At 41.8% G+C, this 24,313-nt stretch overlaps 1 protein-coding gene across 2 annotated transcripts in view; it reads left to right on the forward strand.

The window, feature by feature from the left end:
- zc3h3 (zinc finger CCCH-type containing 3) overlaps nt 1-24,313 on the forward strand; it is a 286,493-nt gene that overhangs the window by 132,964 nt on the left and 129,216 nt on the right. For both annotated transcript variants that reach the window (XR_013576450.1, XM_078540928.1), the window contains exon 6: nt 20,523-20,607. Coding sequence is in view for 1 of the 2 variants with exons in the window: in XM_078540928.1 (XP_078397054.1) it covers nt 20,523-20,607 (85 nt within the window). In the remaining variant the exon portion in view is untranslated. The remainder of the gene's footprint in view (nt 1-20,522; nt 20,608-24,313) is intronic.

Genomic DNA, 24,313 nt, shown 5'->3' on the forward strand with positions numbered 1-24,313 from the left:
AACATGGTTTGCATCCCACTTTGCTGCTCATGAATTATCAGCTCAGCTCACTCAAGAGATTAAATCATTTCTCATGGGTTCTTGTGTTATATCCTCCATCTCTTTGCTTGCTCAGTCTCCTGAGGGAGATTGAAGAGCTGTAAGTAAGCCTGTGGTTACTTCCCTCAAAGTTAAATGAATTGGGGAAGAGTCTGTGATAATAGAAATTGTGCACAGTCCATTGGATAGCACGGCCTTTCCCTGGTATAAGCCTGTGATTTTGTGTTAAGGTGAGGAAAGTACTGGAGGATTTTTTTTCTTCTAATGTCTTTCGGGGAACTGTACATAAAAATTTTCACTTATACTTTAAAAATTGGAATTATTTTCTGCTACCTTGATTGTTATGTTTCATTACTGCTGGCTGCTTCATGAAGTCAATGACAAGGAGTTAATCCTGTAATGCTTCAATTGAGTACAATGGGATCCATGACTTTAAATGGTCTAGGAACCTATCTGGACTGGTCCACTATAGACAGGTCATGATGCTGGTTGTTTTACAACTGATACAGATTTTGGGGCTGCCTTAGGTAGTCTGTTGGTCTGTTAATTTCATGAAACACCCATGTAAGCTGACTCTCTATCCTCTATGATAAGGAATCTTCCTTTGCTGCCCATTATCTAGGATAAACCGTGGGTCATAACAGTAAAACCCCTCATTGTGGATACTGGAATCATGCACCTATGTCTTTGGTATTTCACCTACCTTGCGGAAGGTGGACTGTTAAACACTCTTGTGAGACAAGGCCAATTGTTAGACCTGAAAGTTAGCTTTTATTTTATATGCAATATATGATCAAACAGATTTCAATGAAATTCAATTCAGTTTAAAAAATCTCAATTAAAAAAAACTAATATTACTAAAAACTAAGCTATCAGATTGCTATTAAAAACCCAATTTGTTCACTACTATCCTTAGGGAAGCAAATCTGCTCTAATTCTATATGTGACTCCATTCTCACAGAAATGCAGTTGATTTTTAACTACCCTATATGGTGTCTTGACAAGCCACTCAAGTTTTACTGGACAACTTGAGATTAGCAATAAATCAAAGCCTTGCCAACAATGCCTACATCGCGAGAATAAATTTATAAACTAATCCTTTAATCTAATCAGCCCTAACTTTAGGAAGGGAACTTCCTCTATCTGTCACTACTTTCAGCCCCCACCTATGCAGAGTATTTTAATCTTTAGTTGTATGGGAATGCCCTTGACCCCTCTCCATCTCTGCCAGGGATTGGTTAAATGAGAATGCTGTGGAAGCGACCTCCTCCTAGACTCAACTGAATGAAGCCAGTCCAACATTCTGTATGCATGTTCCCATAATGTATCAACAAATCCTGTTATCTCAAGCTGTTATGACATACAAGAAGCAGAATACCACTTTGTCCGGTTCCAGCTACTGGATTGACTATGCTTCTCCGATAGCACATCATTTCATTCATCCATACTCTCCTTCCTAAAATATTTGCTCATAACTTAAGATATTGATGCCATAAATTCTCTTCATTGTATGCCTCTGATGCCTGTAGATTTCTGTTAATCTGATTTAAAACTGTTAATTAGAGACATCTGGCTGACACTTAATCCAGGCGACAGGAATTTTGTGGGCCAGCAAGAGCCCTGTGTTACCACCTTTGGGGAGGGCCTGCCATATTAAGTGCAATCAGGCTATTGAGAGGGGATCGAGCCAGGTTAAAATGGAACCAAAGCATGACTGGAAAAACTGTAATGGAACAGTAAGGAACAGATGTTGCAGGTACAGGCTAGGTACATTCCAACAAGTGGGAAGGGCAAGAGGGTGTGTGGTCAACGTCAGGTGAATTCTTCAAATAAGAACTAAGTTGAGAGGAGAAGTGAAGAAGAAAATAAGACTGTCAAAAAGAGAATGAGAATAGAATAGCAGTTAACTTAAAAGGTAATCTAAAATCATCATCGAGAATGTAAATAGTAAGAGAGTAGTAAGAGGCTAGATGGGGCCTATTAGGGACAAAGAGGATAATATATGCTTAAAGGCACAGGTTGAGGCCAGAATAATTAATGAGTACTTTGTATCGGTGCTTACTAAGAAAGAGGATGCTTAGAAAATATAAGTAGAAGCGAAGATGGCAGAGGTTTGAGTTTATTAAAGTAATTTGTGAAAGGCAGATCACGTTTGACTAGTTGAATTTTTGATGGTGCAAGATTGAAGGGATTGCTATGGATGTTGTCTGTATGAATTTTTAAGAAAGCATTTAACAAAGTGCTACATAAAAGGCTAGTTAACAAAATTGAGGCTCGTGGAATAGGAGGGGTCAGTGTCAACTTGGATAAAAAATTGGCTTAAGGAAGTTGAGGTAAATGGTTGCCTTTCTGATGAGAGAATGGTAGACAGTGTTTCCTAAGAGGCTGTGACAGGACCACTTTTTTTTTGAGATACATAAATGACTTGGGTATTAAATACAGAATAAAACTTCAAAATTTGCCAGTGATACCAAACTTGGAGGAGTGGCAAACAGTGAGGATGTAGATAGGTTAGCAGAAAGGGCAGACAAGAGGCAAATGGATTTTAATGCAGAGGTATGAGATGATGCATTTTGGGAGAAGGAAGAGAGAGAGACAATACCTACTCAAAGGTACAGTCTGGAACAGCGGCTTAGCATCTACTCCTTTATTCCTTGCATTTATTTTTTTCTTTTTCCCTCTCCCCATCCATGTAAAATATGTTCAGACATTTTCAGCATCAGAGATGCTATATAATTTACTGTAGTTGGTGGGAAAATGCATTTACTGGTGTGCCGCTGAACCACACAGAATGAGAAAGCCCCATGTTCCATCCCTAGTTTGCATGGAGTTAGCTGGTCTCAACAAGCAGCAATAGCATTGGGAGGGCTGGGGAGTTCGCTGAGGCAAACACTGGCTGCCTCGCATCCATTTAACGCTCAATAGCAATACTACCATTAACCTTTTTTTTGGCAAGTATTCAGGAATTCAGCTGGAACAAGCACATAGTCTGGATTTTATGCTCCCCTGCCGATGGGTTTGAAGACGGGGAGGCTCGTTAAATCCAGTGGGTGGCCTGCCTACCTGCCCTCCCCTGTTCCCACTGCAATTATACCAGCAGCAGGGTGGTGTTGGGCAGCCTTGTGTGAGCAATTAATTCTCACTTAAGGACCTCATCCTGTCACTGCTGAAGTTTAGCTGGCTTTTGCCAAGCACCCAACCCAGCAGGTCTCCCTGCGTAGGCTGGTGGTGTTACTCCTTAATGAACCCTCTGGACCCATTGGAGGGAGCCCCCCAAGGTTTTACCCCCAGGTTGCCCTTTCTTAATACACAAGGTAAGATCACACGGAGTTAGGGGTAATATATTAGCTTGGATAGAGGATTAGCTAACCAACAGAAAGCTGAGAGCTGGGGTAAATGGGTCTTTTTCTGGATGACAAGCTGTAACTCATGGGGTGCCACAGGGTTCAGTCCTTGGGCCCCAACTATTTACAATCTATATTAATGACTTGGATTCAGGGATAGAAGGTACTATAGGTAAATTTGCAGATGACACCAAAATAGGTGGGAAAGTAAGTTGCAATGAAGAAATAAGAAATTTACAAATGGATATGGACAGATTAGGTGAATGGGCCAAAATGTGGCAGATGGAGTTTAATGTGGATAAGTGTGAGGTTATCCATTTTGGTCGGAAGAATAAAAAGGCGACTTATTATTTAAATGGAGAGAAACTTCAGAATGCTTCAGTGCAGAAGGATCTGGGTGTCCTCGTGCATGAATCGCTGAAAGCTAGTGTGCAGGTACAGCAGGTAATAAGGAAGGCAAATGGAATTTTGGCATTTGTTGCTAAAGGAATAGAGTATAAAAATAGGGAAGTGTTGTTGCAACTGTACAAGGCATTGGTGAGACCGCACCTGGAGTACTGTACACAGTTTTGGTCCCCTTACTTGAGGAAGGATGTAGTTGCATTGGAGGCGGTTCAGAGGAGGTTCACTAGATTGATTCCAGAGATGCGGGGCTTGTCTTATGAGGAGAGATTGAGCAGTTTAGGCCTGTACTCGCTAGAGTTTAGAAGGATGAGAGGAGATCTAATTGAGGTATATAAGATGCTAAAGGGGATAGACAAAGTAGACGTGGAGTGGATGTTTCCCCTTGTGGGGCATTCTAGAATGAGAGGCCATAGTTTTAGGCCAAGGGGTGGTAGATTTAAATCAGAGATGAGGCGGAATTACTTTTCTCAAAGGGTCATGAATCTGTGGAATTCACTACCTCAGAGTGCAGTGGATGGCGGGACGCTGAATAAATTTAAGGAGGAGATAGACAGATTTTTAATTAGCAATGGGTTGAAAGGTTATGGGGAGAGGGCAGGAAATTGGAGTTGAGGCCAAAATGAGATCAGCCATGATTGTATTGAATGGCGGGGCAGGCTCGAGGGGCTGAATTGTCTACTCCTACTCCTAATCCTTATGTTCTCCCCCCAATGACTTCTCAAGCTCCAGCTCCCCAACATTTCCCCCTCGCCTCGTCGATGCCTGCCAGCTTGGCACCGAGTGAGGAACCCAAACACACACCAAAATGCTGATCCCAAAATGCTGATCTAACGCTGTCCCAAAGTGCCGGAGAGTTGCCGGCCTCTGACTAGCAGCTCTCTGAGATGGGGCTTCCTGATCCAGAAGGGCGGGCACCTCAAGTTTCTTAACAGCCAATTGAGCATTAAATGGCTGCAGGGCAGCCAGTGTTCCCTCAGCGATCCCCCTCCACAACACTTTCAGCTGGAGGTTGGGGGAATCCTGGCGCCTCATAACTCAGCTCCATATTACAGCTTGGATTATCTTGGAGCAGCTGTAAATGCTCTGTGAAAAATGACAGAAAGCAACTAGTGCCTATAAAACCCATACTCCCTCAAGCTCACCATCAGGAGAGTGAGGGGCCAATGAAACTTAATTTGCAGCAGATTCGCCTATCAATCTGTACAAGCTAGCAAATTGATTGGTAGTTGCCTGTGCCCTACCACCTGATGCATGTGTTCTACATCTGGTTGAATGTATTGCTGGCCTTTCAGACCCTCTGAAGTAGACTTTCAACAAAGGCGCATCTGAAGCAGATTTAAATAATAAGCTTGGGAAATACATGGGACAAGTAGGGGTGGACAGTTAGTACTACTTTCTTACTAGAATCTTTGTATATCCCACCAACCGCTGGAAAGCTCATGTCTGCCATGTAGCAATATTAATTATTAAGAATTTAAGCCCCATTGTTAGTGAATCAGTTCGTGTTTGTTCTTCTCACTATTCCTCATAGTTCAGCTCAACACAGTTTTTTCCAATTAAGTCTCCTGGGTTGCTGTGGTATTTTTATTTTGAATGCTTTACTTTTAAGCAATGTCTGCAGCCTCTGCAGTTGTTGCCTCTGCCTTTCTTTACTTCTTTCACTTTTGAATAAGAATGATTTTATGGGGTCTGAGGTGATAATCTCTCAAGGTCAGTGGTCCTTTCGTTATTTTTTTCTACCCTTTACCCCATCTGCATGGGGCTTGTACAAACCCTCTCAAACTGCCAAGTGTCTGGACAATTCCCTTCAATTTTCTTCCTCTGTGGTAAAGACCCTGCATGTATCTAAATAACAGTACTTTTGAGACTGGCTGTCCAACCAGTGAGAGAAAAATGGCATTTCACTTATGTTGGTGTGAGCTACTGGATTGTGAACGGTAGTTGGATCTAAGCTGAATTCTCTCTCCAGGTACTGAGGCCAATTATAGCATTCCCAACCGGCACCCCAGCTGAGATTAACCAGCAGCACGATAGGGAATTGAATCTTAAGAGCCCATGGATTGTATCGTGCATTTCCGAGTACTGGAGATTGTGGTGGTGTGTTACAGATCACTCGGAATTAAAGTTGCTGCGGCAATGTGCACTTTTACCTGCATGTTGTAGTCTTCAGCTATGGATAGTGATGGTAGAGGCTCCAACTTTCCTTCCATTACATGGATGACCAGGAATCTCTCCTGTTCTTACTGCCTGACATTGGCATGTGTTGGAATGATTTGCAGGTTTGAGCAGGTTATGAACACATCTTCCTTGGCCATCAAGTCCTGGGGTGGGACTTGAACCAAGAATTTCTGACTCAGAGGCAGGGATACTACCCATTGTGCCACAAGACTTCAGTAATGGAGGTACATGATACCAAGTTCAAGAATCATCATTGGGACTATTAAAACTTTTTATGGGAGAGGAAAGGTTCTTTTTTTTTAAACGGAGTCTTATTCCAAGTTTTGGAATGGTCCAGCAGGAGACATGAAGCTTTGTGATTAATGTACTTTCTATTCAATCATCTCTTTGCCCAGCTGACGATGTGCATCCAGCAACAGATTCAAGGATAAACTTATCAGATTTTTAAAAGCCAACAACTTGGAAAATAGTTTTGAAAACTGGCCTTCCCAAATGCAGCAGCTTTACCTTTGGTCCAGCATGAGATCTGGGCATAAGGAAGAAGCTGCATTAAACTAATATGAAAGCAGCTAAACTACCCTCAGGACAAAACTGTATCATATACAAGGGAGGCTAAGGGAAGACTCATTAGAGGAGACATGGCTTCCATTCCTGGAAAACTGCAGAAGCTTAGTTATTCCCCTAGCTACGGCATAGTGATGTTCTGGTTAACCAACTGCTGTTGGTTCTTTGTTGCAATAATAGCACTGCCTGAAATTGTGGGGTGATAAAGCTGGTCTAATAGTCAAATTAGCAGCTTGTAAGCCAAATTTATGAGACAGTTGAGATAACTTGTACTGATCGCTGGTCTGATACAATTGGCCTTGATGCTTGTCTCTCCAAGCTCAGCCTTGCTGCTCATACAGTGGTATAGCCAAGAAGATCCCCTCAAGAACTTGCATGTTGTTTGATTAAAAAAAAGGACTAATTGACTATCGCAATTGGCACTTCCTTTTAAAAAAAAAATGGTTACCAAAATTTTTTTTTCCCTTGTCTATATCTGTAGAATTAATTTTGGGATGGTTAACTTTTCTCTTAAATAGTGATCGAGCCATTGAGTTGTCTCTAAAATTACTGAGCCCAAAAGTACAAGATGTTGGAACAGCATCACTGGAGACTTATGTCAGGCCTTCGATAAGACCTCTGTATCACTTCTTATCACATAGCTGAAAATATTTAGAGAATGCTTTACACAACAAGTTACTATTGCCAGTGGCTTGTTATGTAAGCAAATACAGCAGCTGTTCTGCATCAGTGAAGTCAAACTGCAAAAATAACCACTAAAGTAAAAGCAAAACAAAATTCTTTGGAAGAGGAGTCTAAAGAGTCATATTGGACTCAATGTTAACTCTTTCTCTCTCCACAGATGCTGCCAGACCTACTGAGTTTTTCCAACACTTTCTGCAAAAATAACCATATAGTCTCTTTTTTGTGGTGATGTTGGTTGAAGTAAGATTGTTGACCAAGGCACCCAAAGAGCTACCAGCTCTATCATGGCTTCTCTAACTTAGGACAGATCTATCCCCAGTTTTAAAACCACATGAAAAGGAAAACAAAACAAAAGCAAAATACTGTGGATGCTGGAAATCTGAAACAAAAACAAAAATAGCTGGAAAAACTCAGCAGGTCTGACAGCATCTGCGGAGAGGAACACAGTTAACGTTTCGAGTCCGGATGACTCTTCATCAGAACTAAAGAAATATAGAAATGTGATGAAATATAAGCTGGTAGAGGGGGCTGGGACAGGTAGAGCTGGATAGAGAGTCAGTGATAGATGAAGGCAAAGAAGAGATTGCCAAAGATGTCGTAGACAAAAGGACAAAGGGGTGTTGACGGAGGTGGGGTGGGGGAAGGGATCGAAATGGGCGAAAAGATGGAGATAAAACAATAGATTTAAAAATAGGTGGGAAAATAAAAATATATTTAAAAAAAATAAATTATTGGTAAAAGGGGAATCGGAAAGGGGGTGGGGATGAAGGAGAGAGTTCATGATCTGAAGTTGTTGAACTCAATGTTAAGTCCAAAAGGCTGTAAAGTGCCTAGTCAGAAGATGAGGTGCTGTTCCTTCAGTTTGCGTTGAGCTTCACTGGAACATTGCAGCAGGCCAAGGACGGACATGTGGGCTTGAGAGCAGGGTGGTGTATTGAAATGGCAAGTGACAGGGAGGTCTGGGTCATGCTTGCGGACAGACTGAAGGTGTTCCACAAAGCGGTCACCCAGTCTGCGTTTGGTCTCTCCAATGTAGAGGAGACCGCTTTGGGAGCAGCGAATGCAGTAGACTAAATTGAGGGAAGTGCAAGTGAAGTGCTGCTTCACTTGAAAAGAGTGTTTGGGCCCTTGGACGATGAGGAGGGGGAAAGTAAAGGGGCAGGTGTAACACCTTCTGTGGTTGCATGGGAAGGTGCCGTGGGAGGGGGTTGAGGTGTAGCGGGTGATGGAGGAGTGGACCAGGATGTCCCGGAGGGAACGATCCCTGCAGAATGCCGCCAGGGGGGGTGAAGGGAAGATGTGTTTGGTGGTGGCATCATGCTGAAGTTGACGGAAATGGTGGTGGATGATCCTTTGAACGCGGAGGCTGGTGGGGTGATAAGTGAGGACAAGGGGGACCCTATCATGGTTCTGAGAGGGAGAGGAAGGAGTGAGGGCGGATGCGCAGGAGATGGGCTGGACACGGTTGAGGGCCCTGTCAATCACCGTGGGTGGAAAACCTCGGTTAAGGAAGAAGGAAGACATGTCAGAGGAACTATTTTGGAAAGTGGCATCATCAGAACAGATGTGACAGAAAGCATCTCTGACAGTGCAAAACTGTATTGAAGTATCAGCTTAAATTTTGAGCTCAAGGCCTGATATAGGACAAGATCTCACCAATTACTGAACCAGAAGCAAGTGCTACAACTGAGCCAAGTTGGCATGTGCCTAATATGGATTTATGGCGGAACTGGGTAGGTAGGATAGGAGAGATGGGGTACTTATAGGAAATCAAAATAGGTCTGGATAGAGATTTGCCTTGGTTGTTTCTCGGCCAGCTTTTTCTTTCCTGACCTCTCTCTCATCCTTAATGCAATTATGTACAAGGATATCAAATTTATATTTTTTAAATTGTTTAAAATATGTGATATTGTTTGTTGCTGCTTCCCATGATTACACACACTATGAAGCATGCTCACATCCTGAAAGGATTGTGGAAGCAGATTCAGTAATAACTTTCAAAAGGGAATTGAATAAACACTTGAAAAGGAAAATTTGCAGGAATATGAGGAAATAGGAGGGGAGTGAAACTAATTAGGTAGCTCTCTGAAAGAGCCAAAACAAACACGATGGGCAGAATGGCCACCTTTGATGTATCATTCTATTTTCTTGCAGCAGCAGGAGTGCTTTCCCCAGCCCTTCAAGCAAACCTGTTTCCCACTCCACACAATCAGATTCGGGGGAGAAAAGCAAAATGATTCAAATGTAGTTATTGCAATGTGAGGGTGTAAATGGGAGCACTGAAAGTGATTATTTTACAGGAAGGCTTAGATTTTGTAGCGCTTTCAGAAACCTGGCTAAAATGTGGATAAGAATGGGTGAAAAACATACAGGCCGTTATAAAGTTCTCAATTTTAAACTGGAATAACTTCTGTAAATATGATCGCGACCTGTACATGAAGCATAAAAACATAATTTATAGTTTTTAATGTTGGTGTTAATAATGCTGGAACTGAAAATAGCAACAGAAGAAGAAAAGGTGAACTGATTCTGGGATTGACTGATGTATCAGAAAAGGTGATGGTTATGTAGAAGCCCTAGAAATTTTGACTGTATTGTTTTAAAACTGTCAGTAGTGGTATAAGAGTGAATTATTGTCATAGAGGGGACTGATGTAGACAAGGAAGGGGACAGTGTTAGTATGGTTGGTATTCAATGTTTTTTTACAAAGAGCTTGTCACATTAATAGGGGTATACTACAGCCCACCAAATTGTGGGAGTGAAATCTGGAGTAGGATTAGAAAGTTTAGTAAGAATAACTAAATTATTATTTTGGTAGATTTTATTTATCCATTAACCAATAGAAGGAATAAATGGAGAAAAAAGAAAAGAATTCCCAAAATGTATTCCATACACCTATAGTGTGTAATGAAATAGATCAAGTAGATTAGCTAAATGTCAATGAGCACCTTGGGACAAGTGATCACAATATAACAAGTTTCAAGATGCAGCTAGAAAGGGAAAAACTCAGGACAAAATCTTGAACAGCAAATTGGATTTGGACAAATTTTGGAAAGATAGCATGATCAGCTAAGTTGAGGTAGATGGAGAAATTGGAGCACAGCACAAGAGCGCAGTGGAATGTTTTTAAAAATAGCTTGCAGAGGTGCTGAACAATTCCATTTTTAAAGAGAATGGAAATAGTTTAATATTTGACCACTAGGTGAACTTCTAGAACTCCATAATCTTCATCACAAAGACTGCCTACTTCTATCTGTATAGCATCACTTATCTCTGCCGCTGCCTTGTCGACAAATGTCTGATTCATGCTTTTGTCACCTCCAGACTTGACTATTTCATGCTATGCAGTTTGGCCTCCCATTCTCCATGCTCTGTAAACTTCAGCTCATGCAAACTCTGCTGCCCTATCCTACCCCATACCGAGTTCCATACATCCATCACTTTACATTGCGTCTCAGTCTCTCAACACTTTCCAATTTATAATTCTCGTCCTCATAGTTTTGCCCTTCATCTCTGTAACCTTCTCTAGCCCTACAATCCCTTTGGGATGTACAAGATATAAATAAACGTAAGTGTTTTCTTTCTTTATACCTCTGTAAAGTGCCTCAGGGTGTTTTCCTATATTAAGGGCTCTGCATAAATTCAATTTGTTGTTTTAAAAAGTTATGGATGAATAAGTTTAGAAACAAATTAACATTGAAGAAGAGGACTTTTGAAGATTAGTAATTATAATAATGGTGAAGAAAGGAGGTTATGAAACATAATAAGAAATAGGGAGAGCTAAGAGGGAAAGAAATTCAAAAAGCCATCTAAAGGAATAATAAAGTATTGTATGTCATTCGAAAGAGAACTGTTAAATGTGAAATAAGACCTCAGAGGAGAAGATTGTCAATTTGTCGATGATTTTCATAAATAGATCTTTATTACTACTATGAATCAGTCTTTATTAAAGAGAAAGATAACAGAGAACAGGTGATGGTTGAAGTGGTTCAGAGCAAAAGGGAAGTTAATAAGGCTACAGAAAGACAAGCTGCCAGGAGCCCTACAGTATATTCTCGGATCAAGAGGGAAGAAATATACTTTGGCATACTTGAGTGTGGATTTGTGACGGTGTTATGATCCAAGCTGAGGTTACTCCTGGCCAAGCCTGATCCCAGAGTGGAACCCAGTTTGATAGATCCTAACTTTTTTTTTGTTTAGATATGTGGAGAGTAGCTACTGAACAGAGGCAATACGAGTTGGCTGATGAACTTTTAACACAAGAATAAAACATTTATTCAACAAGAAAAGATGAACTATATTACAATACTCCTTCATCCACAACTATACCTTTACAGATATATACAGATTTGTAAGGATAACATAAGTTACAAAAGCTATCTTATACTCTAATGTACACAGCAAGTACCCAGTCCATGTAAATCTATGGCACCCTGTGGTCAGACACACCACACTCTGACCTCAAGTGACAGATGCCACCTCAACCAGATGCTATGGATCTCCCCTCGACTCCCCCTAGGTGCTTGTCACACTGTGAGCAAACCAGCCTTACTGAATTCCGTCCTTCACATGAGGGTTTCCAATCTCCACTCTCCAAGACCTCGCCTTAGAATCTTCGCCCAAACTGATGTTTTCTTTCAGACACCTTCCTCAAGGGTTCACTTCCAGGGTTTCGAACTCTCCTTCTGATGTCCTTCTTCCCTGGTCATCACGTGCACTCAAACTGTCTTCCATGCACTCTCTCACCAACTTAGCCTTAACAGTACACCACTGTTTCACATGCCCATAGCAAAGAATTACAGACTTTCAGTTGTCTCTTGCTTCTTGCAAGCTGGTCTCACTTTAAAGCTGAAGCTTGGAGCCTTTCTCTCTGCCCCTCACTCTTAACTTCACTTAACAGGACCTTTACCCAGGTTCCTGTCCTTCCTTTAACTAGAAGGTCTTCTTTGGACTTTCCCTTCTTCCACTCCCCCTGGACTTTTGGGATGTTTCTTAGCTTGGGACTTCTATCTGTCCCCTTTGTTCCAGTCTCTCCTGACAGCAACTTTCAAAAACCAGCTGAACTCCACAGCTTCCAAATCAAAACTATTGTCTTTTTTCTGTGTGTCTGGGAGGAACCTGCCTGTCTGTCTGGCCCCCTGTTACTAGGCAACAGCACTATTCTTCCTGCTCTTGTGTGCTTACTTTTGCTTTATAGGGGTCATAAATATTTCATTAGAAATGCAAGCAGCCTTTTAAAGTAAAACTAAAACCCCATTTGACCTTTCTTAACACAGATGCAGAAATACAAATCAAACCTAAACTTTAAAGCTAAAGCTCATTCCTAACACTCACAATACAAGTATAACTTACTTAAGCTATCTCTATTTCCTAACAGATGGGGAATTGGAGACTGGCAAATGTAGTACCTATTTTACGCTCCTGGTTCTGGAGAATTCCGGCTCTGCAACTCTGACCTTTAAAAATGGCATGCCCCCCCCCAAGTTCCAATTTTCGTTCAGTGGGGTGGGTTGGATTGGAAGTCGGGCCCGCTGTACCCGCAACGAGTGTGGAGGCTGCCAGGTGCGAAGGTGGGCTGGGTGGAAGGCCTGCCTCTGCTCTGGCAGCTTGTTGAATTCAATAAAAAAAACAGCCCCCCCAGCCATCACCCCCTCACCCCCCACATATTCCACATACCCTATCCATGTCAACCTATACCATTCATGCCCTCCGCACACTCCCATATACCCTTATACCCCTTAAGCCAACCAATGCCCCTCTATCCACCCCCATGGACCATCATACCCCCATGCCATCTCTTCCCCCCCCATCGTGCACATGGCCCTCATGCCCCCAAGCCTATATATGCCCCTTTACCCAATCCAATTGCCCCATATACTCCCATGCCATCCCATGTGCTAGTACACAACATCAATGGCCCCCATACCCCATGCCAACCCATTACCTTCTACCTAACCCCCATAGCCCCCCATACCCATGACCCTTTGTATCTCCTGTGTCAACTAATGCCAACCCATGCCCCCCCCCCCCCCCCCCAATCCACCTCTCTTTGCCCTTACCCCCTCCATGCTAATTCACCTTGTATCTTCCTTGGGCAAACCTCGGGAGCCATGCTGACATAAAATTATGTGTCAATTGATGACATCACCATTTTAAACAAAAAACACTTCATGATTAAAGAAAACATCAATACATAGAAATTCATTGAACTAATCTCTTATGAAAACAAACATTTCTATTCTATAACCACTTGGAGTTGTCAATTAAACTGCTCACTTAACAGGCACCCCACTGCAATAATGTTAGTTTGTAAAATCAGTCATTGCAGCACAAATCCTTTCATGATAGCTCTCAGGCTTATGTCAACAGACAGAATGAAATGTCAAGCACTGATTTTATTTTTTTTAGCTCCAGACTGATTTTTAAATTTAAAGCCCACCAGAGTTAAATCCACTAACAGCTTTGACAACTCCAATGAGTTTTGACAGTTTTTTGAAAGTTCCAAGTCCCAAAGGATGCCTTACATTTCCCAAAGGTGTCTTGGTACGATATCCAAAGGAGTACCTTCCCTCTCTCAAGGGGCACCCTGGCTATCCAAACAAAACCACCAAGTTCAAACCAGCTCTTACCTCGTTTAATCTGCACATGCTGGGTTTCACACTCCTAGGCTACCAAAATCCCATTTCAGTGGGGGCAGCTTATGATTTAAATGGCTAGCTGCATCTGTAAAATGTGCGTGCGCGAACCCTGACTCGACCCCAATCCTTTCCCCACGAAAATAGGAAATGCCATGTTTGGGGAGGGACTTAGGATTTTCGGTTATTTTCGCCAAGACGGAGAGCCTCTCCATTGTGGCAAAAATCCTACCCCTAGTCTAGCTAATTTTTTGGTAGGGAGAATTTTTAGGGCTTTTGATTAAGAATGAAATTGCCACATATCTAGACAGAAGAAAATGGTTGAAATAGCTAGAAAGGATTTCAAAAGTGACCACCAGGTTTCGCAAACCTCAGAATTCTCTGAGGAGGTCACAGATGGTAGATGGGAAAAATATAGAGTACAAGGTCTTTAAATTGCTACAGATGAGTATGGAATTAGCAGGAGGATAGCGCGCTGAATGAAAAATTGCTTAGAAGAGAAAAAACAGAATAGGACTAAGGCATTTTTTCGGATTGATGGGTAGTGGGTTCAGTTCTTGGGCAATTCTGTTCATTATACATAACACTAATTTTGCTATAGACCTAGAGGGAGTAATGTTCAAATTTGCCAATAGTACCAAAATAGGATATATCATTTATTTGAGGAGATCAAATACAAAAGATTATTGATAAGAATGGGTTAAAAAGTGAAAGATGCAATTTGATGCCAGTAAGTGTTTGGTGAGGCACTTGAGTTGAGATAAAAAGCAGTAAATCATACTTTGAATGGAAGGTTCAGTGCTGTGGAAGAGCAGAATGATTTGGGGGCAATGGTTCACAGGACATTAGGTGCATCACCTCCAGTTGATAAGGCAGTAAAAAAAACTAATTGAATTCTAGGTTTTATCACAAGGTATACAATAAAATGTCAAGAGGTAATGATCCTATTTAAGACCTTAAGACCTCACTACTTTTACAGTACTAGGCTGCACATTATAGGAAGGATATCAAGACTTTAGAAAAGGTGCAATGCAGATTCATTAGGATGCCTAATATAAATATAAATATATTGGGACATTTTTTGTTAGAACAATATAGATTAGGGGGTGAAATGGTGGCAGTGTTTAAAATAATTATAGTGTGGGACAGGTTAGATAGAAAGAGATTTAGAGGGTAGGAGAAATCATTTATACACAGTTGTGAAGCTGTGGTATTGACTTTGTTAGTTGAGGCAGATTCAAGGTTGGGTTGGGATGGTCAATGAAGAGATAAGAGAACAGGTTGGATGCTCGTGATTGCAACTTTTTGCTTGTAGAGAGGGTCAACATTGACACATTTTGGCTAGGTTGAATGGTCTGTTTTTCAACTTGTAACTTGTATATATTTTGGTGTAGCTCAATAAGTTATTTAGCAGTAATCCTATCAAAAGGCTTGTGTTTTGGTTATTTAAGACAATGGATAGTTTGATTTCAGTGAATTAATGGTCAAATAATCTGGTTGAAGTGTTCAGGTAGTGTGTATGTCAAGACAAAGGAGGATCCCTCTTAGTGAATTTAAGATGTTTGCATACGTTCCAGGTGCAGTGGTCAGGTTCCCCATGTTGACCCCACCTCCAAATATTTCATTTTATTTCCTGATCTTGTGCATTGTGCCTTCATTGCCTTTTGTGACAGTTTCTTACTGCCTGAATATGTAAAACATGCCAGAATTAGTTGACAAAAGCACTTACTCGTAATCGAACAGATGGGGAACCAGGTTGACAACGGCTATGTCATTGATAACTCCAGTCAACCAAGCATGGGTTTTCTACAATTAAATTGTAGTTTGTGGTGTGGCCAGGTTGTCATGTAACTAAAGTCATTTTCTGTTGCTTGCAGAGTACTACTTCTGCCCTGTGATTTGTGTAAAATTAAAGATGTTGGCAGTCCATTTGGGATGAATACTGTTAGAGTGGAAAAAGTATTGTTTGGACATTGGGACAGTTACACACCCTCACCTGGAGGAGATGGCATAGTGGTATTGTCAGTGGACTGGTAATCCAGAGACCCAGGGTTCAAATCCCACAACCCATGAATAAATAGAAAAAAGATAATTGGAGCGATTGTGCTGGCTGGATGGGTTGTGACATCGCTGAACACAGCTGAATCCAGTGATAACTGACTGAAATTTTGCTGAAGTAAACTGGGAAACTAGGCTAGAGGATAGATCAATAGAGAAGCAGTGGCAAACATTTAAGGGGATATTTCAGAGTATTCAGAATAAGTACATTCCTGGTATAAAGAAAAATTCTAAGGGGAGGACCCACCATTCGTGGTTAACTAAAGAAGTTAAGGGAAGCGTCAAACTTAAGGAAAAAGCATACAACTCCACAAAGCTGAGTAGCAGGACAGATGATTGGACAGAATATAAAGAACGGCAGAGAATGACTAAAAGGTTAATCAGGAGAAAGAAATTATAGTATGAGAGGAAGCTTGCTAGAAATGTAAAAACGAATAGCAAGAGTTTCTACAGGTGTTTAAAAAGGAAAAGAATAAGTAAAGTGAGTGTTGGTCCTCTAGAAAGTGACAGTGGGCAGTTAATAGATAATAGACAAATGGCGGAAGAAATGAACAAGTATTTTGCTCCTGTGTTCACTATAGAGGATACAAAAAACATTCCAGTAATAGCTGCAAATCAGGAGGTGGACAGGAAAGAGGAACTTGGTGAAATTAACATCACTAGGGAAACGGTACTGAGGAAATCGATGGAGTAACGGGCTGGCAAGTCTCCAGGTCACGATGGATTACATCCTAGGGTCTTAAAAGAGGTGGCTAATGAGGTAGTTGATGCGCTGGTGCTAATTTTCCAAAATTCACTAGATTCTGGAAAGGTTCCATCAGACTGGAAAGCAGCAAATATAACCCCTCTATTCAAGAAGGGATGGAGGCAGAAAACGGGAACTGTAGGCCAGTTAGTCGTGGGGAAGTTTTTAGAATCAATCATTAAGGAAGTTATAACTGGGCGCTTAGAAGAGCTCAAAGCAATCGAGCATGGCTTTGTGAAAGGAAAGTCACGTTTAACCAATTTATTGGAGTTTTTTGAAGGAGTAACATGCACAGTGGATAAAGGGGAGTAGACGTACTGTACTTGGATTTCCAGAACACATTTGAGAAGATGCCACCTCAAAGATTATTATGGAAAATAAAAGCGCTTGGTGTAGTGGGTAACATATTAGCATGGATAGAAGATTGGCTGGCTGGCAGAAAGCAGAGAGTATGCGTAAATGATTCTTTTTCTGATTGGCATAGGATGTTTTTATCTATGGCATAGGATGTGATGAGTGGCGTCCCACAGGGGCCTGTGCTGGAGCTTCAACTTTTTGCGATTACATTAATGATTTAGATGAGGTGAGTGAAGACATGGTAGCTAAATTTACATATGACACAAAGATAGGTAGGAAAATATGTTGTGAAGAGGACGAGGTTGCAGATGGATATAGATAGGTTGAGTGAGTGGGCAAATATCTGGCAAATGGAGTTTAATGTGGGAAAATATGAAGCTGTTCATTTTAGCAGGAAGAACAAAAAAGCAGAATATTACTTAAATGGAGAACGGCTGCATAATTCTGAGATGCAGAGGGATCTAGGTGTTCTAATACATGAGTCACAAAAGTTAGTATGCAGGTACAGCAAGTAATTAGGAAGGCTAATGGAATGCTATCCTTTATTACGAGAGGGATTGAACATAAAAGTAAGGGTGTTATGCTTCTGTTATACAGGGGATTGGTGAGACCGCACCTTGAATACTGTGTGCAGTTTTGGTCTCCTTATTTAAGGAAGGATGTAAATACATTGGAGGCGGTTCAAAGGAGGTTTACTAGATTGATATCTGGAATGAGTGGGTTGTTTTGAGGAAAGCTTGGATAGACTGGGCTTGTTTCCACTGGAGTTTAGAAGAGTGAGGGGGATTTGATTAAAGTATACAAGATCCTGAACAGACAAGGTGGACGTCAAAAGGATGTTTCTTCTTGTGGGTGAGTCCCAGAACTAGGGGGCACTGTTTTAAAATTAGGGGTCGCCCTTTTAGGACAGAGATGAGGAGAAATTTATTCTGAGGGTTGTGCGCCTTTGGAGCACTGCCTTAGAAGGCGGTGGAGGCGGGGTCATTGAATATTTTTAAGGCAGAGGTAGATAGATTTTTGGTAGGTAAGGAAATCAAAGGTTATCGAGGTTAGATGGCAATGTGGAAATCGAAACAGAAGATCAGCCATGATCTTACTGAATGGCAGAGCAGGTTCGATGGGCCAAATGGTCTATTCCTGTTCCTATTTCTTATGTTCAAGAAGTGATCATGGGGACATGGGCACTTTGGTTCCCAATTACATAGAAACACAGAAAATAGGAGCAGGAGAAGGCCATTCGGCCCTTTGAGCCTGCTCTGCCATTCATTATGATCATGGCTGATCATCTAACACAATAGCCTGCTCCCACTTTCTCCCTATATCCTTTGATTCCTTTCGCCCCAAGAGCTATATCTAACTCCTTCTTGAAAACATACAATGTTTTGGCCTCAACTACTTTCTGTGGTAGCGAATTCCAGAGGCTCACCACTCTCTGGGTGAAGAAATTTCTCCTCATCTCAGTCCTAAATGGTCTACCCCGTATCCTCAGACTGTGACCCCTGGTTCTGGACTCCCCCACCATCGGGAACATCCTTCCTGCATCTACCCTGTCTAGTCTTGTTAGAATTTAATAGGTTTCTATGAGATCCCCCTCATTCTTCTGAACTCCAGCGAATATAATCCTAACCGACTCAATCTCTCCTCATATGTCAGTCCCGCCATCCCAGGAATCAGTCTGGTAAACTTTCACTGCACTCCCTCTATAGCAAGAACATCCTTCCTCAGATAAGGAGACCAAAACTGCACATATTATTCCAAGTGTGGTCTCACCAAGGCCCTGTGCAATTGCAGGAAGACATTCCTGCTCCTGTACTCGAATCCTCTCACTATGAAGGCCAACATACCATTTGCCTTCTTTACCGCCTGCTGCACCTGCATGATTACCTTCAGTGACTGGTGTACGAGGACAACCAGGTCTCGTTGCACATTCCCCTCTCTCAATTTATAGCCTTTCAGATAATAATCTGTCTTCCTGTTTTTGCTACCAAAGTGGATAACCTTACATTTATCCACATTATACTGCATCTGTCATACATTTACCCACTCACTCAGCTTGTCCAAATCACACTGAAGCATCTCTGCACCCTCCTCACAGCTCACCCTCCCACCCAGCTTTGTGTCATCTGTAAATTTGGAGATATTACATTTAGTTCCCTCGTCTAAATCTGGGTTCCAGCACCGATCCCTGCGGTACCCCACTAGTCACTGCCTGCCATTTGGAAAAAGACCCGTTTATTCCTACTCTTTCCTACTGTTTCCTGTCTGCCAACTAGTTTTCTATCCATCTCAGTACACTACCCCCAATCCCATGCGCTTTAATTTTACACGCTAATCTCTTATGTGGGACTTTGCCGAAAGCCTTGTGAAAGTCCAAACAAACCACATCCACTGGCTCCCCCTCATCAACTCTACTAGTTACATCCTCAAAAAAATCCAGTAGATTTGTCAAGCATGATTTGCCTTTCGTAAATCCATGCTGAGTCTGTCCGATTCTGCTACTATTTTCCAATTATTGCCCATTCACCCAAGTTATCTTTAATTTTAGATCCTGCTTATTTAAATGTTATTTTTTGCTCAAGGTGCAGATAGTCAATGCAGGGGAATGGAACTCTTGCCACTTTGGGCTCCCATTATCGGGTTCAGGTGTACCCAGGTCAGGTATAGCACAAAGAGATGTAGAATAAAGCTTCCCTCTGCTCAAAGAATATGCCTCAGCACTAGGACTCAACAGAACAGGAGCAAGGATGGTGTCATGGGGCAAACAGAAGGTGACCATGGTGGCACCAGGGGAGAATCTGTGATGTTGACTAATAAGTTTAATGTTTTCAGCATTTTCTATTCCTGCAGTTCAGGTTCAGTTAGAAGGAGTGGGCTCAATGTGTCATTTAGCTTTCTCTCATTCTATATTTTACTTCCTAATCGATTACGTGCAATGTTCGGTGTTGACCAATCCCAGCCATGTTGGCCCCCATTTTAATAATAATCAGTCAAAACCTGCTCTTCGTTAGCAGATGTACATACAGTTTTGATCCTTTAATCTGTTACATCCTCCAGAAGGTTTTGTTAAATTCTTTATGCCCTTCTATTTCTCAGTATAGAGAAGGAACAGATGTAAAGAATAGAGTTTTGCATTCTCTGTTCTCATACTCAGGCCTGCTGTTATTCTCAGTATCAGTGGAGTTCATAATCAGCTTTACACAGCTGATTTCAGATATACAGCACTTTGTATTTATGGAAACTTAAGTGAACTGTGTCCACTTTGCACGGCATATTGAGTACTGGAAAAGAGATAGTTGAAGGGCTTGATGGTTCAGTTACACCAGGCCAGTTCTGTTGAAGGGTCATGAGGACTCGAAACGTCAACTCCTTTCTTCTCCGCCGATGCTGCCAGACCTGCTGAGTTTTTCCAGGTAATTCTGTTTTTGTTTTATATTTAAGGAGTACAGATTGTAAGAGGAAGGGTAGACTGAAGCCATCTGACTATTTTTGGTCTCTTTCCCTTCCTTCAAACAGTCAAGTTCGAAGCTGATTTCGATAGCAGTGGTCTCTATTTGCCCAGCAGCCTGACCAAAGCAGTTGCTCATCGGCACATTGCAAGGTCAGTTAATGCATTTCTTCATTGTTCTGGTTAATAACAAGTTGGTCTTATTTTATTTTCCAGATTTTCATGACATGGGGGTTAGTTTTAAATGTATTGTTTGGAGGTTGAATTTTGCTGAGTACTGTCAGTGTCAGTTGTACATTAATCCATTGTGTCTCAGTCACGCTAGCATGAAAGGCAATCCTGAGAGAGAATGGCCTTGTCTGCATAGCTTCTTGCATCACAACATCTGATGGCATGGCAGACCTGCGTACAGGTGTGACTTGCAGCCCACATTTTGTAAGAGGCATTAACAGAAGCCAATTTGAGTAAGATGATTTTTACAATTACACTAAAATTATGCTTTGAAAGAGCAGTTGTTATCTTAAAAGTGTTCCTTAGAAGAACTGGTAGACCTTGATATTTTAGGCAGCATACCCTGTCCATCCCCTGGAGGAATTACTGGAACAGGTGAAAGAAGCAGTTTCAGATAGTGGAGGATGGGAATATGGGTGGGATATTATTGGTGATTGGTCAGACTATTGTGTTGAGTGGCCAGATGTCACTGATGGGAATTGCTGTTGCCTTTAGGGATCGTGTGGTGTTGGCATTCTCCATGGCCTCCCTGACACCTCCTGAATGCCAGCACGTGATGGGTGAAATAAGTCTAGAGTTAGACCATTGAATGTGATGGTTCTTAAGTTGACCGTGTTTAATGATAGCTGATTTGTCCCATTCACTATGTTTGAAGCAGGTTTAATGTTGTTTGAGTGTAGTGTGTAGTCTATGGTCTGTTCCCCCAATGTAAAAATGTAAACCAGTTAGCAAGCACATGGTATGCTGTAAACTCCTGGTTTATTGTGAGATGGTTTCTTATCTTTGTGGGCATGAAGGATGGAGTGGAGCTTCTTAAATGACTTGTGTCGAACTCCTATGCCTACTGACAAGTATATGTTGTAGTCTATGTGAGGTAGAACTAGTGTACTTGTCTTAATAAAAGTAGTTATTATGGAGCAAGTAACAGGTGCATGTGTTAACCTTTGAAAGAAATCCATTGAATTGAAGTATGGACTTAATGTGGCTAAGTTCTTGTTATAGGTGGTGATGGAGTAGGCCCTCTGAGGTTGTTGGAAACAATTCTGGAGGGTGGAGGGATGGTGGAAAGATCAGTAGTTCAGGTAACTGTCAGGGCAAGTGGGCTTACTATAGACTTGATGTATTGGTGTGCTGCTGTGAAACTTGGCAATGAGGACATCAAGACATTGTATGGAAAGTTGTTCCATCTCTATAGTAAAATTAATACTCAAATGTTGATTGTCAAGGTGTTGTAGGAAACTAAGACTTTCCCTCCTGTCATGTTGCCATACGCCAAAAGTGTCATCAACATATTGAAGCTAGAGTTTAGGTTGAAGACCAGCTGATTGAAGTGCTGCTTGTTAGCAATGATGGTGATCCCATAGCAGCATCATTTGCTTGTTTAAAATAGGAACCTTCAAACCACTTTTAAGAAGCTAATTTATTTCCACAAGATTTCAGGATGGTGAACTTTGGAAATGCAGTCCTTTGTAAATTTTAATTTTATTACAGCAGAGGTATGTTTTCCTATTATTTTAGACTTTAGGAAGATAGGAACAGAAGTAGGTCATTCAGCCCCTCAAGCCATTACACCATTCAGTTAGATCTTCTGGTTCGAAGGACCCCATATCAAATGGATTAGTAATTCTGATTTCCCATGACTCCACCCCCCCCTTTCAAAATTGTAATGCTGTATCATTCCTGGGGGACCTTGTATTTTCTGTTTATACAGCAAAATACTGGAAATAATCAGTAGTTCTGGTAGCATATGTGGAGAGAGAAACGGAGGCTGGAATTTTGTGCCTGCCAACAAAACCGCCCCCCCACTGGCCCCCAAATTCCTCCGCCTCCTATCTTGGAGATGAGGATGGTGTAAAATCTAGTGGAATTTGGGAGGGGTGTTGTTCATGGTGTGTTGTGCGTATCACCTACTTGCCTGCACTGGTATTTTACCAGCAGCAGGGTGGGCCCACACCACATGGCGAGATTGTGGCCACGGATTAGGCTGTTCCCTCCTGTTAGGGCACCCTCCACGTTAAATCCCAATCAGAGTTTCATGTCAATGACCTTTCATCAAAAGAGAAAAAAGTTAGAGATGTATCAGGGTTGAAGCAAGTGTAGATTCAGAGAAAAGAGGGAGGGAAGAAAGAACTAAAGGAAAACAGGAGAAATTAATTGACTAAAGGGATGATGAAGCAAGGCAAAATCTGGTGGTAATGAGAGAAGTAAAGAAACAAAAGATGTCTAGAGGAGGTGCGAATAGGAAAATGCAAGAAACATTACCAACAGCTGCTGTCCACAAACAAAATTGTTGAACTTAGCGTTGGTCCCAGAAGGCCAAAATGCCTAATTGAAAGATGAGGTGCCCAAGCTCAAGCTTATGTTCAGCATCATTGGGAACAGCGTAGGAGGCCCATGACAGAGTGATCAGAGTGGGAGTGGAGCGGAGTATTAAAATGACAGAGATCAGAGTGGGAGTGGAGCGGAGTATTAAAATGACAGGTGATTGGAAGTGAAATGACCATAGATGTTCTGCAAAGCGGTCACCCAATCTGCATTTAGTCTCCCAACGCATAGGAGACCCCATTGTGAGCAGTGAATAAAGCAGACACAATTGAAAAATAAATTGTAATTTCAAGAAATGGTGGAGATTGATGCATTTAATTGTGGAAGCTAGTGGGATGGAAGGTGAGGACAAGGAGAACCCTGTTGTGGTTCTGAGAGGTGGGAAGGGGTGAAAGCAGAAGTATGGAGATGGAGCAGACACTATTCACTACCAAAGTAGGGAGAGAATTCTCAGTTGAGGGAATAGAGTAACATTGGCAGCACTGGTACGAATGTATACATAATAAGAACAAATGAGATGGAGACAGAGAAACTGGGAGAATGGAATCATGTTCTTCAGGAAGCTGGGTGTGAGAAAGTTTGGTTGGGGTAGCTGTGGGAGGCAGTGGGCTTCTAGTGGATATCGATTGATAGCTTGTCTCCATTCCTGGGGGACAGTTAATTGAGGAAGGGAAGAGTTGGAAATGGACCATGTGAAGGCAAGTGAAGGGTGAAAGTGGAAATAAAATGAATGAAACTTTCCAGTTCAGGGCGAGATCAAGAAACAGCACTGATGAAGTAATCAATATACCAGAAATAAGATGAGGAAGGAGATCTGAGCACGTTTCCTCTGACCCATATGACAGTAGAGCAACACGAAGGTTTCCGCACAAGCCAAGCGCAAGTCGACCCCTTTAACGCTTGAGAAGCTACTCAAAAAATTGTAGAAGGCCTACACATTTAAACAAATTGGGCGTGTATTACAAAAATAAATAGTGGATGCAATGGGCCTGAGTAGAACGGGAACAAAGAATATTCCATATATCCCACAAAAAGGCAGGCATAGCTAGGATCCATATGGGTACCTGTAGCAACACGTTTTATATGACGGAAGTAAGTGGAATCTAAGGAGAAGTTGTTCAATGTGAGAATGAGTTCAACAAAGTCATGTAGATAGCAACTGTTCGGCCTCCACTCAAGGAAGAAGCAGAGTGCTGTCAGACCTGCGTGACAAGGGATGGAGGCATAGAGAGAGTGAACGTGAAAAGGGGACAATTGGGGTCAGGAAAGTGTTAGTGATTGGAAGTAGGTGGAAAGAGACTGG

This window comes from Cetorhinus maximus, chromosome 4 (assembly GCF_964194155.1).
Source record: "Cetorhinus maximus chromosome 4, sCetMax3.hap1.1, whole genome shotgun sequence".
NCBI lineage: Eukaryota > Metazoa > Chordata > Chondrichthyes > Lamniformes > Cetorhinidae > Cetorhinus > Cetorhinus maximus.